The sequence below is a fragment of the Melozone crissalis genome, unplaced genomic scaffold (assembly GCF_028551555.1).
Source record: "Melozone crissalis strain CALT ecotype California unplaced genomic scaffold, PUWL_Pcris_2 ptg000004l_1, whole genome shotgun sequence".
NCBI lineage: Eukaryota > Metazoa > Chordata > Aves > Passeriformes > Passerellidae > Melozone > Melozone crissalis.
In genome coordinates this window covers 24,911,528-24,923,780 of record NW_026535782.1, presented here as the reverse complement: position 1 = coordinate 24,923,780, position 12,253 = coordinate 24,911,528, and the positions used below count along the sequence as shown (strand labels likewise).

Genomic DNA, 12,253 nt, shown 5'->3' with positions numbered 1-12,253 from the left:
TCCCTGCCCAAACACTGCCTACAGCCACTGGGAACAGCTGCTGCCCCACCAGTTCACATCTGCATGGATGAGGCAGAAAAAACTCCCAGAGACAGACAAAGCTGGGTTAGCAAGAGAAGGCAAGCCCACAGGGGCGAGGTCTGCAAGGTTCCCAGTCTAACTAAAGAGTGTTCAGTCTCCTGTATCGTGCACTGCTCCAAAGGCACTGTTAGAGTTGTTGATGATCAGTTCCCAGGGAGCTTAACTCATACAGCCACATGGAAACAAATGAATTACTGCAAAGAGAAGAAAAGGACTTTTCAAAGAAATGGTTTATATAATAAAACAGAGAAGCACAGAAAGTGATATGGCTCTTATTAAAAATGATGGGGAAAGGAAATTAAAAGCAAGGTTGTGCCCTTTTCTTCTGGCTTTTCTATTTAAATCTTCTAAGTGTTTCTTTACATAAGGCTAGAGGTGTTTGCTTTTATTTTTTATCTTTTGTTCTGTGTAATCTCTAGAGACTTTTTAGTTGGTGGGACAAGACTAATTCATGTGTCTCACCACCTAGAAAAGTTATTTTCTTTTGTACTCTGCCTGCAGAGGGAACTATGGGTCCTGATGGAATTAACCCAAGAATTCTCCAAGAGCTGGCTGATGTCATCACAAAACCTCTCTCTCAGTTTTTGAGCAGTTTTGGGAATTGGCAAAGTCCAGGCTGGCTGGAAACTGGCAAATGTTGCCCCAGTTTTCAAGAAGGGCAGGAAGGGTCCTCCCTGCAAACTGCAGGTCTGTCAATCTCACTTCAGTGCCTGGCAAAGCTATAAAGGAGATCGTTCTGGGATGTATTGAAAAACACCTGAAAGACAACACAGTCACTGGTCACAGCCAGCACAGCTTCATGAGATGGAAGTCCTGTTGATCAAGCTTGATTTCCTTTTATGGCAAGGTAACCCACCTAGGTCCCACCAAGGGAAGTCAGCTGATGTAATCTTGGATTTCAGTAGATCTTTCTCAGAGTATCCTTCTGGATAAAATTTCCAGCACACATACATAAACACCTGGGTAAACACCTCATGTGAAAGGTGCCCATTGGTTGGGCACAGTTATAGTGAATGGGGTGACATCAGACTGGTGAGCTGTCACTAGTGGGGTTCTGCAGGGCTGTCTTATGTCCTGTGCTCTTCAACATCTTCATTGATGACTTGGATGCATGACTAGAAGGGGTACTAAACAAGTTCACAGCTGATACAAACTGGGAGGAGCTGCTGACTCCCTCCAAAGCAGGGAGGCCCTGCAGAGAAACCTTGACAAATTAAGAGAACTGGGCCATCACCAGCCTCATGAAGCTCACCAAAGGAAAGGTATTGGGACTCTGCACCTGGGATGGGGCAGCCCTGCATGAATGGACAGACTGGGGAATGAGAGGCTGGAGGGCAGTGCCATGGAAAGGGACCATGGGGTCCTGGTCGAGGGGAAGTTGGATATGAGTCAGCGGTGCCCTGGCAGCAGGAGGGCCACCCATGTCCTGGGAAGCATCAGGAACAGCATTGCCAGCAGGCAAGGGAGGGGACAGCCTCACCTTAATAACTGTGTGCAGTTTGGGGAGCCACAATAGAAGAGGGATATAAAGCTATTGGAGAGTTCCCATAGGAGGGCAACAAAGATGGTGAAGGCTCTTGAGGGGAAACTGTATGAGGAGTGCCTGAGGTCACTCAGTCTCTTCAGCCTGGAGAACAGAAGACTGAAGGGAGAGCTCACTGCCATCTGCAACTTCCTCATGAGAGGCAGACACTGATTTCTTCTCTGTGGTGACCAGTGACAGGTCCCAAGGGAATGGCCTGAAATTGTCATGGGAAGATTAATTTGGATATTAGAAAAAGGTTCTTCACCCTGAGGGTGGCTTGTCACTGGAACAGACTCCCTAGGGAAGTGGTCACAGCACCAAGCCCTGCCTGAGTTCAGGATAACACTCTTGGGCACATGACATCACTCTTGAGGATGGTGTTATGCAGGGCCAGGAGCTGGATTCTACGATCCTTGAGGGTCCATTCCAACTCAGCATATTCTGTGATTCTGTATCAAATATATCTTAAAGTTTTCTAACTGTGTTTAAAAGCACCTAAGTGGTGAAACAAGGATTTGTTCTGCTTGCCAAAAGCAGCAAGCATTGAAGTTCTTAAACTGGCAGATTATGTTCTTAAACTAGCATAAATGTCCTTCTGCAGTGGCTGACACTTCAGCTTGCCTCCTTGTTGAAAGAAGCACTCCTTGAAGGAGTACAGGGGTATCTCTGTTCTCACCAGTATCTCCACACTGACTCCACTAGCTTCACATCACCAAGGAGGGTTTCTTCCTATCACTGCTTGCTTACAGCTCATGCTACCATATCCAGTGTCTCACTCCACACTGATTGATAGGCAAGTTTTGTGGGAGAACTACATGGAACTCATAGCCTTCACGGGGAATGAAGATGTGTACTTGAAATCCATGTTCTCAAAACAAACTCCGCACAAGTTCTTGGTATAAATGAGTATAAATTAAAATTGAAAAAAGTTCTTTCTCTGTATTCACAGGGCTGGACATCAGTCAGTCAGGCCTACCCAAGCCTCACTGGCTTAGGAATCAATACAGACTCTGTAAAGAGCAGTGATCAGCCTAGGCACGTGACTGCTGTCCAGTTTGTGATATTGATAGCATGCTTATCTCATGCACTAGTGACATCATTATTTTGCAAGCCTTTGGGGAAAACATCTTAATGATTTCTGAGCCTTTTTCATGATGTGTCAATGCTTTTTTAAGAGCTGATATTGCAGCAGCTGAACTTAATTTGAGAAAGCATTAGAGAGACACATATGGAAAAATAAATGGGAATAAGCTAGGGGGTTGGCTGCCAAGTATTCAGCGCATGCTTCCCCAACAAGTTGGCTTAGAATTTGCTGGCTAAGTTGCATATATGATTCTTTCCCTTAACACTAGGTCATCTATTTGCCTTGGAGTTTTTAAGACTGTTAGATGTTGTTAAACACAGTATAAGGCTTTTCTAAATAGACTTATTGTATGAAAAGTTCTGAGATTTGTAGGCCTCTGATCTATGAACATGCAACAGATTCACAGATCTGTTATTCAAACTATGAACATGTAATAATTCTTCTTAAATGTCCACCAAATTGTTGAACTGACAGATCATCCTGTGTGAGTATCTCTCACTGAACTGACTTTAGTTAGTCTCCAAAGTATTTACTGATCAGCCATCAAGTACACACTGAAAAAAGAGAGCAAGGTTGCAATTTTGCAGATGCTGGACTGCCATAATGATATTTGCTGCATTTCTCCACTGTAGTGAACCAGCATTGTTAAAAGCATACTAGTACCTTTCTAAAATTAAATATTGAGTTTATCTTCTATTAATTTAGCAGGTTTATTCTGCTGATCCAGGGATGTAAAATATATATTTGTCAGATGACAGTGTCAGACTACAAGGTGATGAAAAAGATTTTGCTACCCTAACTATGTACTCTCACATTTGTAGGTGACAGACTGTTCACTTGGTAGCATAAACATCTCAATTTGTGTGCCAAAGTTTCAGCATCATTTGTAAGAGCTCAGCAAATAGGCTTAAGGCAGAAGATAGTATTTATCACAAGGAAGGGCACACTAGAGTATATTCTTAGGTAATTATTTTATTTAACCCCACAGTTGTTATCTAGGCAAATCCATCAACAAGACAGTAATTAGTGCTATACTTTTATGGGCCATAAGTGAAGAATGTTCCCATAGCAGGGGACTAGCTTTCCTTCTCTACACACATCCTTCTTTTCTAGAAAACTCAAACCAAGGCAAGATTGAAAGCTAGAGAGTTAAAATAGATTGAAATGACTGTGTTAACATGCACTTTATTTTTATAATAAAACTGCATAATTAAGAGCCTTCTCACAGTGTTTCTCAGGAAATAGTAATTTCCTAGCTCATCCCTGGTGTATTTATCATGTTTGAATTGTCTTAGAATTGTCTCTGCTAAGCTTTGAGTTCCTCTCAGAAGGTGGAGTCACAAGGGTTTCATTAAATTGGGTTAGTTAGTGCTCTGCACAAGAAATAAGCAAAATCTTATGCCAATTTTACCACAGCAGTGGCCTCTACCAGTTAAGCTGAGCTGTTGTCAGCATCCTGTTCACTCATTCCAAGCTGAACTCTGCTGTGGTTTTAGGAATTGTCACATATATTACTATCAACACAGGATTACTGATTTCACCTTCTCAGATCCCTGATGTGCCACAGTAAACTGAACTTAACTTTTTGAAGAGGAATCAGATTCTATGTTATTTCAGCAAAGAAAAAAAGAAAATCTGGCATCAACTACCTTGAAAAATTAAATAGCCAGGATTTTTCAAGAGTAAGATAAATCAATGGAAAGTGCAAGTGGCACAGCAGCCCTGTCTTTTTTAACATCCAAGTTGCTTTGGACTGTCCTCACTTTTTCCTTTTTCTGAGCACTTTACATTTGCATTGCTTGTGAAATGTGTGATGCCAGTAGGATTAATTTGGAAAGCCAAGTGGGAGACATGAAAATATACTTTTATGATGTGCATCACTTTTCTACACCATTTGCCCTCAGCCTTATTACTGGAACAGCTTTGTATTTTCAGCAAACCTGTGACCTTCCTGACATTTTTAGAGGACATTTATGAATATGTCCTGACCCCAAAATAGGTCCAGTGAAAGCCTCTCTCCAGCACAAGAGAAGTGTCTGCCCACCTTCTGTTCCCTGTCATTCCCCATCATTCAGATACTATTGCTATATACCAGTACCTGATCTGACAAAGCAAGGTATTTTAGCTTCCCAGAGAAACAGAAGAAGAGTTTGACTGGGGAGTTTTCTATGTTGCAAAGATGATTTATTGCAAAGTCAATAATCTGTTGTCTCTTTAAGTCAGTGTGGAAGAAGATTTCTAAATCAATCAGTTCACAAAAGAATAAACCAAACATCTTCCAGCTTTCAGTTTGACCAACTTTTCTCCCTGTAAATGCCAGGAAAACTCCTATCTGTGGCCCCACACAACTAACTGAGCTCCCCTTTCCCCATCCCCCTCACTCAAAAGGTACATTTCATTGCAGTTTCTACAGCTTATATTCTTATCTGAAACATGGGACTGATTCCTGGCCTACACTGGCTAAAAGTGTGGTAAGGAGAGGAGTAAGGGAGGAGTGCAGCTGCTGGGATGCCACAGACCTGAAAATACCAACTGTCTGGCACAGCCACAGAGACACCAGGCACAGCTTTAAGTACTTGCCAGTCATAATTCACTGAACTCACAAAGATACAAAGTGAAGCTTAGCTATTAAATTGGTTTTAGAATGATGTTTTCAGTCATAATTTTAAAATGAATGCATAAAATACTGAAAATTGAAAATACAGAATTTTAAAATACATTTTTATTAGTTGTAAAACATGTCAAAAACCTATGTAATGTAACATTTAAAAACCCTTTACATAGAAGAGATGGAAAATTAGAAAGTAAGGTTTCCCTTACAAAATTCTGATTATTCCAGCGAAATAAGCCTGGTTTGTTCTGATAACATCTGAAGTTGTGGTTCAGCTGCTTCTGTTATTTCTTCAACAATCCTGTACATGATGTGCAGTTTTAATGAGGACAGCACAACCTAAAGACCTTAATTTACAGACCTTTGCTGTAAGATAAGGCATGATGATAAGAAATAACCAGATTATTAAAGCTTCATACACACTAAAAGCTCTGAAACTTGCCCCTTACTCAAAGGCTTTAGAGGTATTTAAATTCCAATATGACACCACATTCTAAGTTACACTTCACGAAGGCACCTTTCCTTTCAAACAAACAGAACTAAGCAGCAGGGAGAGACTCCAGTATTAGTATATTACTCACAGATTTTGTATCAGTTTGCTTTTTTTTGGACACAATGATTTATGTCACAATAGAAAGACTGATTTTTTTAAAAACTTTTTCCCCTCTATAAATCATGGGGCAAACAAGTAGATGACATTTCCTTTTTGTGACTGAGAAATGTCAACTGCTGGAGATTAAAACTCAATACTTGTCCTGATAAGGCCACTATGATCTTATTCTGTACACAGTAAATGTCATAAAGAATTAAAAACCTGTGCATGAGGTCCCCATCTGTCTAGATACTGTTCTATCTTTATGTACTTGAGCAGATAAAATACACAGATATGATGATGACCATTTTAAACATTCAAGCAGTGAAACAGATGCTACTCTGCACCATATTGTCACTTTATTATGTGTGGGCTTTATTTAGCTAAATGTGGACATGTACAGCTGACCAAGCCTTTTGCAATCAATGAAAAGCCGGACAATGAAGTTAACAGTACAGATCACTTAATCTGAAGCAGATTTTTGCATCTGATTAAAGGGGTCTCATCTGCCCATATTAGATTTGCAGGGACTTTAGCTGGAACACAGATAGCATGCTAAGATATTTGTATCTACACTGCAGATATCTGAAAATCAGGTAAAGTAAATTCCATCCCAAGAAACCATCTTGCAGCCGTAGCCTGACTCAAGTTGTGGACAAATTCAGAGTTTTTATAACATAAAAAATATTCCCATTTAAAAAATAAATCTTTAATTCTAAGAAAGGTATTAGCATGCACTGGAAGCCATAACATGGAAGTTAATACCTGATTAAATCTGATGGTTATCAGTGTGCATATATAGCACTAGTGTGAAGAAAAAGAATGAAAATACTGAAGTCCAGTCCTGCAGATTTTCAGTGGTACTTCAGAAAAGTATTTCAGCACATGCTTCACAGTTTCCCTACCCTGGGAGCACAGGCACTAATCCTAAGCCTCGCCAGACACTGGAGTTATGCAACTGTTTAATTGAAACAAGGCTGTATCTTCAGGGCTTATTCAGCACTGAAGTCCCACTTGTGCCATGGCTGCGGCAGCCGCTGATCCCCCAGCGGTGGAACGGTCTGTGCCTATCGCTGCTTTGCAGAAGCTGATCCCACAACATTTCACTGACTGCACGCCTCAGCCAAGAAGGCTTTGCAGTGTCACACCCTACAAATCCTGGTGGTTTCAAACAAAAAAATCCCAAAGAAAATCCCAAACAAACAAAATAAAAATTGGTGGTTTGGGAAGGCTTTGGGAATCTGGCCGTAACAATTAAAAAGAACTCAGGGCAGAAAGACAAGACTAATTTTCTTTGCATCTCCTTTTTGCCACCTAATTTTTCTTGAGTTTAAATGTTCCTCATCCACTGATGGCTGCATGGTTTTCCCTAGGTCAAAAGAAAAATCACCAAGATGCACAAAACTAATGTTTGGGCTCTGCCTGTGGAGAAGTGATCACTGATAGCTTCCTAAACTTCACAAATGTTTCTTGATATCAATACTGTAAAGTTTTTTTTTATGGTACTCCAAATCTTGAGGATGGGGAACAGAGGTGCCTAGAGATTGTTACACAGGGTACTGGAGCATATATGTTTCAGTTCTTCCAGACAAAAAAAAAGAGAATTTAAATGTATAATTCCTGAATGAGCAGAAATCAACAGGCTCTTATAAGAAATGCACACCACCAATTAATCTTAATTCTACAGCTGTGTTTCAAAAAAAGTAATTATTGCTTTTTTTCTTTTTCACAACACATCACTTCAGAAAATAGCTGGGGAATTAGTTATCAGGTAGATGAGACATTGTTTTGTAGTACCAAGTTGCGTAAATGGGTTTCAACAAGAAAATAGAAATTCAGACCTAAGTTCTCTCGGATTTGCCTATGGATTAGCAGGAGCTTGCCAGAATGTTCACAGTGGTTTTTCTTGATCTCTCTAAATGGTATGGGAAGTTACAAAACCCTCTGTTTTTCTTCTCATTATTTACTTATCTGAGTCAGGGATGGGGAAGGGCACATAAGTAACATTTAGACAGCACAGTACTGGATCTGCAAACACCTATGATTTTTAGAGAGTGTAGACCACAAGTCAAACTAAGCAGATGGCAGCATGGACAAAAATAAAGCAGAAAAGAAAGAAGTTTGCTCTGGTAAGCTCTGAGTAGAAATGTCTCATTAATAAACAACAAAACTTCTAATAAACTGGCTTACCAGAGTCTGGGGGACAAAAAGGGTTGCAAGTAAAGAGTAATCCTGACAGCATTATCATATGTATTTTAAACAAGTGAGTAGTCTTTTCAAAAATATAGTTTAGGCTTGTGTAAAACATAAAAATAAGTAACTCCATTGGGGGTAACTTAGTCAATGAAACTCCACTTAAAGCTTACAGAAGTAGTCTGATATGGAATTTGTATAAGATAAGCTAAGTAACTGTACTTACTGTGTAAAGCTCGTTAAGTACTTTCATTAAGTCTTCATGAAGCTGAAATGAAATCTCTTTACTCTGTAATTAAAAAGAATCATTAGAAAAGGGCATGTAAAAACTGCATCATACATTTGTTTCTTGATATTTATACTCATTGCTCATCCTAGACAGTGAATGCAACGTTACTCCCAAAAACCATTCTGAATTACAGTGCACTAAAAAGAGTGATTCAGGGATGCAGAGGCAGACAGATAACATCTGGGCAGAAGACTCCTAAAAAGAAACCCAGAAGTAGTTTTAAGGTATTTTTCCCATAAAGCATCAGGAAATTAGGTGCCAACAGAAAGGGGAAAGTTCAAGATTAATGTTTTTAATAGAACAAACTGTGTACTGTTTTATAATTGCTATGATATATACAAAAACGAAACCATGCAGAATGTGATATTCTAGAGGGACATCCTGCCCAATTTTGCATCTAGTCTTTGTTTCTCAGCACATACAACTATCTAAATATTTATGCAAGAAATAATTGTGGCTCCTCTTTGAAACAGATAGCCAACTGCATAATATTCCACAGAGTGGGCTGCTGAACCAGCTTTGTTTAGCTTTTCTGGACTGTGACTTTACTTTCATTCTGACCCAGAAAAAAAAGAAATGCTTAGCAGCAGTTATTATCAAAGCAAATATGTCAAAACAAGAGCATTTAATTGGAGTCTCATTGAAATATATTCCTTTGTTAGTTTTCCACAGCAGCTCAATCTGATGAAAATGGTGGCAACTGGGCAAGAGTTGAAGGCATTTGTATCACAGCCTTTGGAAAACAGCTACAGACCAGAGCTACGGGACTTGGCAAACAGCCTGGCTACACTTCTGCTGTAATGCTCAGCATTCTAACATCCATGCTGGAAGCATCAGATTTTTTTTCTGAGAATAAATTAGTCTGGCTTCTAAAAACTTCAACAGCATGATAGATAATGGCCTTAGCTATGAGAAGTACTTTGTATTTGTATGGAAGCCAAAGGAAAATCCTCAGGGACAACTCATGTCCAAAGCTGCCTGGTGCATACTTGGCCATCACTAAAACACCTGAAGGAATAATGGGTTTCTGAATGAGAATTAGCAGCACAACATCCACGTATGAGGAAAAACTGCATCACACATCCCACCCACTGTGTCTTCCAGGAGGATGAAAAAGATACATACAGTAGCTCAAACAGAAAATTTGGGGTGTTTTTTTCTCCTGCTCCTACTATCCTACTTTAACTCTGGGCAATATTTTAAAGCACTCATCATATCACTTATCAGTATTCACTCCAATCATTAAATGCAAGATGGTTTTACACTGACAAGAAGCTAGGAATATAATTTAAAAAAACACTTCAGTGAAATTCTTGTATTCCCAAGGGCATTAGCTGTAGTAGCTGAGGCACAGTAACACAGCTGCTCTGAAGCTGAGGTACACAGAATTACTGTGAAACTTTCCTTATTGCTCATACTTTTCAAATATGTATTTTCATGAGGTATGCATTAGTTCCAAAGTATCTAGAACACAAGACTTACTACTTCCATTTCTCTGCAAATATATTATTTTCATCTAATAATAAGGACAAAATTTCCTATATATAATAGTAGAGTGCTTATGAAGAATTGAAAAGGACTGCAGATTCCCAAGCTGCTCTAGGGAAATGCCATAAAATCTTTAGGAAAAATTCTGAGCTGCTTTTCATTGCTTTACATTGGTACCCTGCCTTTAAAATTCAGCAGCACAACTGTAACACAGCTTACACATCTCCTCAAAGCTCCAAGCAGAGGCCACCTGTTTATTCTTGGATAGATGCTTCTATAGTGCTGAATGTGAGTAGTTTTTAAAATTACTTTAGCAGAAAGAAGGGCAAAACATACAAATAAGATGTTTGACATTGAGATGAGAGCATACCCATGTGGAGGAAACTCTAGATGAAGTCCAGCTTTAAGCAGTTTATCCCTTTCAACTGTTGCTCACAGCCATCCTGAGGCCGATGAGAATCAAACCCTAAATACAGCAACAGCAACTCTAAGGCAGGATGCCTTAACCTGGTAGTGCAGAAGTTTGTTTGAGAAGGTGAGACAGAAACCCCCAAATCAATTTTCTCAGGTTTCACTGTAAGCAAAGCACACAGAGTTCATTGAAGGATGGACTCTCCTCTCAATGCAATCCCACCTTGATGCAGGTAGACACCAGATGAGCTGAGGATTTAGTGAATGAGCACTATTTACTAGGAGCCATTTTTTCCCTTTGCTCCTTTCAAGCTCTGTCCAGCACTGAAATACAAACAGTCCAGGCCTCAGGATTTACTGGCTATCATGCATACATGATCTTTTCCAGGGCAACACAGTGATCAGTGGTAAATTTGAAAGTGAATGGAAGAGTTCACAACAGAGAAAGATGCTTTTATAGAAGGACAGTAAGCTTTAAATGGAAAGCATAAAGAGAAGGAGGGAGGTGATCAGCAAAAAGAGTGAAAATTGGGAAGTGACAACCAAGCAATGCCACACAATCACAAAGGAGTCATCCGTCCACCACTTCATCTGTGGACTCCAACTAGCAGATGATGCCTGCAGTGATGGATAACATTTCAAATTATTTCAATTCTGATGAAATATTTTGTAGGAATTGTCCAAAAAAAAAAAAAAAAAGAAATTTGGTTAAATTTAGCAGTATAAAAGGGATTTATTTTTCTAGAACCAACACATTTTTCTTTACCATTTAGGATTAAGAAAGCTGACTTGAGTGGCAAGCAACATGGCTTTTAGCATGTAATATATGGCATGTTAGAGCACCAGTTAAGAAGTACATTTATTTTCAGTGGTTAATTGCTTTCCTGTTACTTGTTTATGCTACCTATTCCTTGCAGTAGGGCTCAGCATGTGTGAATGGTGTGCTCCTCTAGGAGCCTGTCCACAGGGTACTCAAACAACAGAAAATAAGATGCAGCACACATTTTCCCAGAGCTAAGTTGATAGCTCTAATCAGGCTATTAAAACCTGACAAACAATCACTGAAGGTGCTTAGTTATTCACTGTGCCCCTGAGAAAAGTACTAGTAATCTATTAACTAAAGGAATGAAGAATATAATAAAAATGTTAGAGCACATGCAAATTCCTGCTAAAAATATTATATATGTTACTAATTTGGTTCAAGACATTAAGAGACAGCAGTGTATTTTTTTCACTTGCTGGCAGCATAGATCATACACATGCAACCAACAAGCAAATGTACCTAAACCCTCCTTTTGGTATGTGCTCAACTTTCAAAACATCGGTGCTCCTACTGATGTTATCAAGATTTGTATTTCTGGATAAAAGTCTGAGAAACTTAAAATTTTATTCCACATTAATATCTTTCCATTGAAGTCTGTTAAAATTTTTTCCATACATTTCAGTTAAAGTATAATTTGGCACTCTAGCTTTACTCTTGTTTATTTTAACTGAAATTTAAGGGTCAGTCCAGTTCTTCCTGGGACTCTTTAGTGTCTGTATTTAGCCTACACAACACTGCTCAGTTAACATAATTTAAGGAAAATATTCTGTGCCTATTGCTTTTAAATAAGTCTGCTGCTGGTCCCTGTGGGAAGTGAAGTGCAAACCCTTCTTTTATGGAGGTCTCATGAGCTGTGTGACACTAACATAGCCAACTCAGTAAAATTTTTTCCCAGACTTGCCAGTCTGTAGCAACAAACAGCTTTGCTATCCTTTTAAACATTTATATGTTTAAGAAAATGATGCAAAAAATTTATATGCCACAATCTGTACAACACCAAACAGATTCAGTAGGTAGTCATATTCCTTGTTAATAGCCAGATTAAGGAACTAAAATATTTATTGTGCTTGGTTTCTCCAGCATCTTTTACTGTAAACATTGGAAGATATGTTCTTCTTGGCTTATGTAGATTTCTGTCCCAGGAAAATACATGTTT

At 39.2% G+C, this 12,253-nt stretch overlaps 1 protein-coding gene across 2 annotated transcripts in view; it reads right to left on the bottom strand.

The window, feature by feature from the left end:
• The window catches only part of SRGAP1 (SLIT-ROBO Rho GTPase activating protein 1), a 138,855-nt gene that overhangs the window by 52,829 nt on the left and 73,773 nt on the right, over positions 1 to 12,253 (bottom strand). Inside the window, exon 4 of one of the 2 annotated variants that reach the window (XM_054275897.1) lies at positions 8,313 to 8,375. In XM_054275897.1, the coding sequence (XP_054131872.1) occupies positions 8,313 to 8,375 (63 nt within the window). The remainder of the gene's footprint in view (positions 1 to 8,312; positions 8,376 to 12,253) is intronic. The other variant, XM_054275905.1, reaches the window with a different exon arrangement.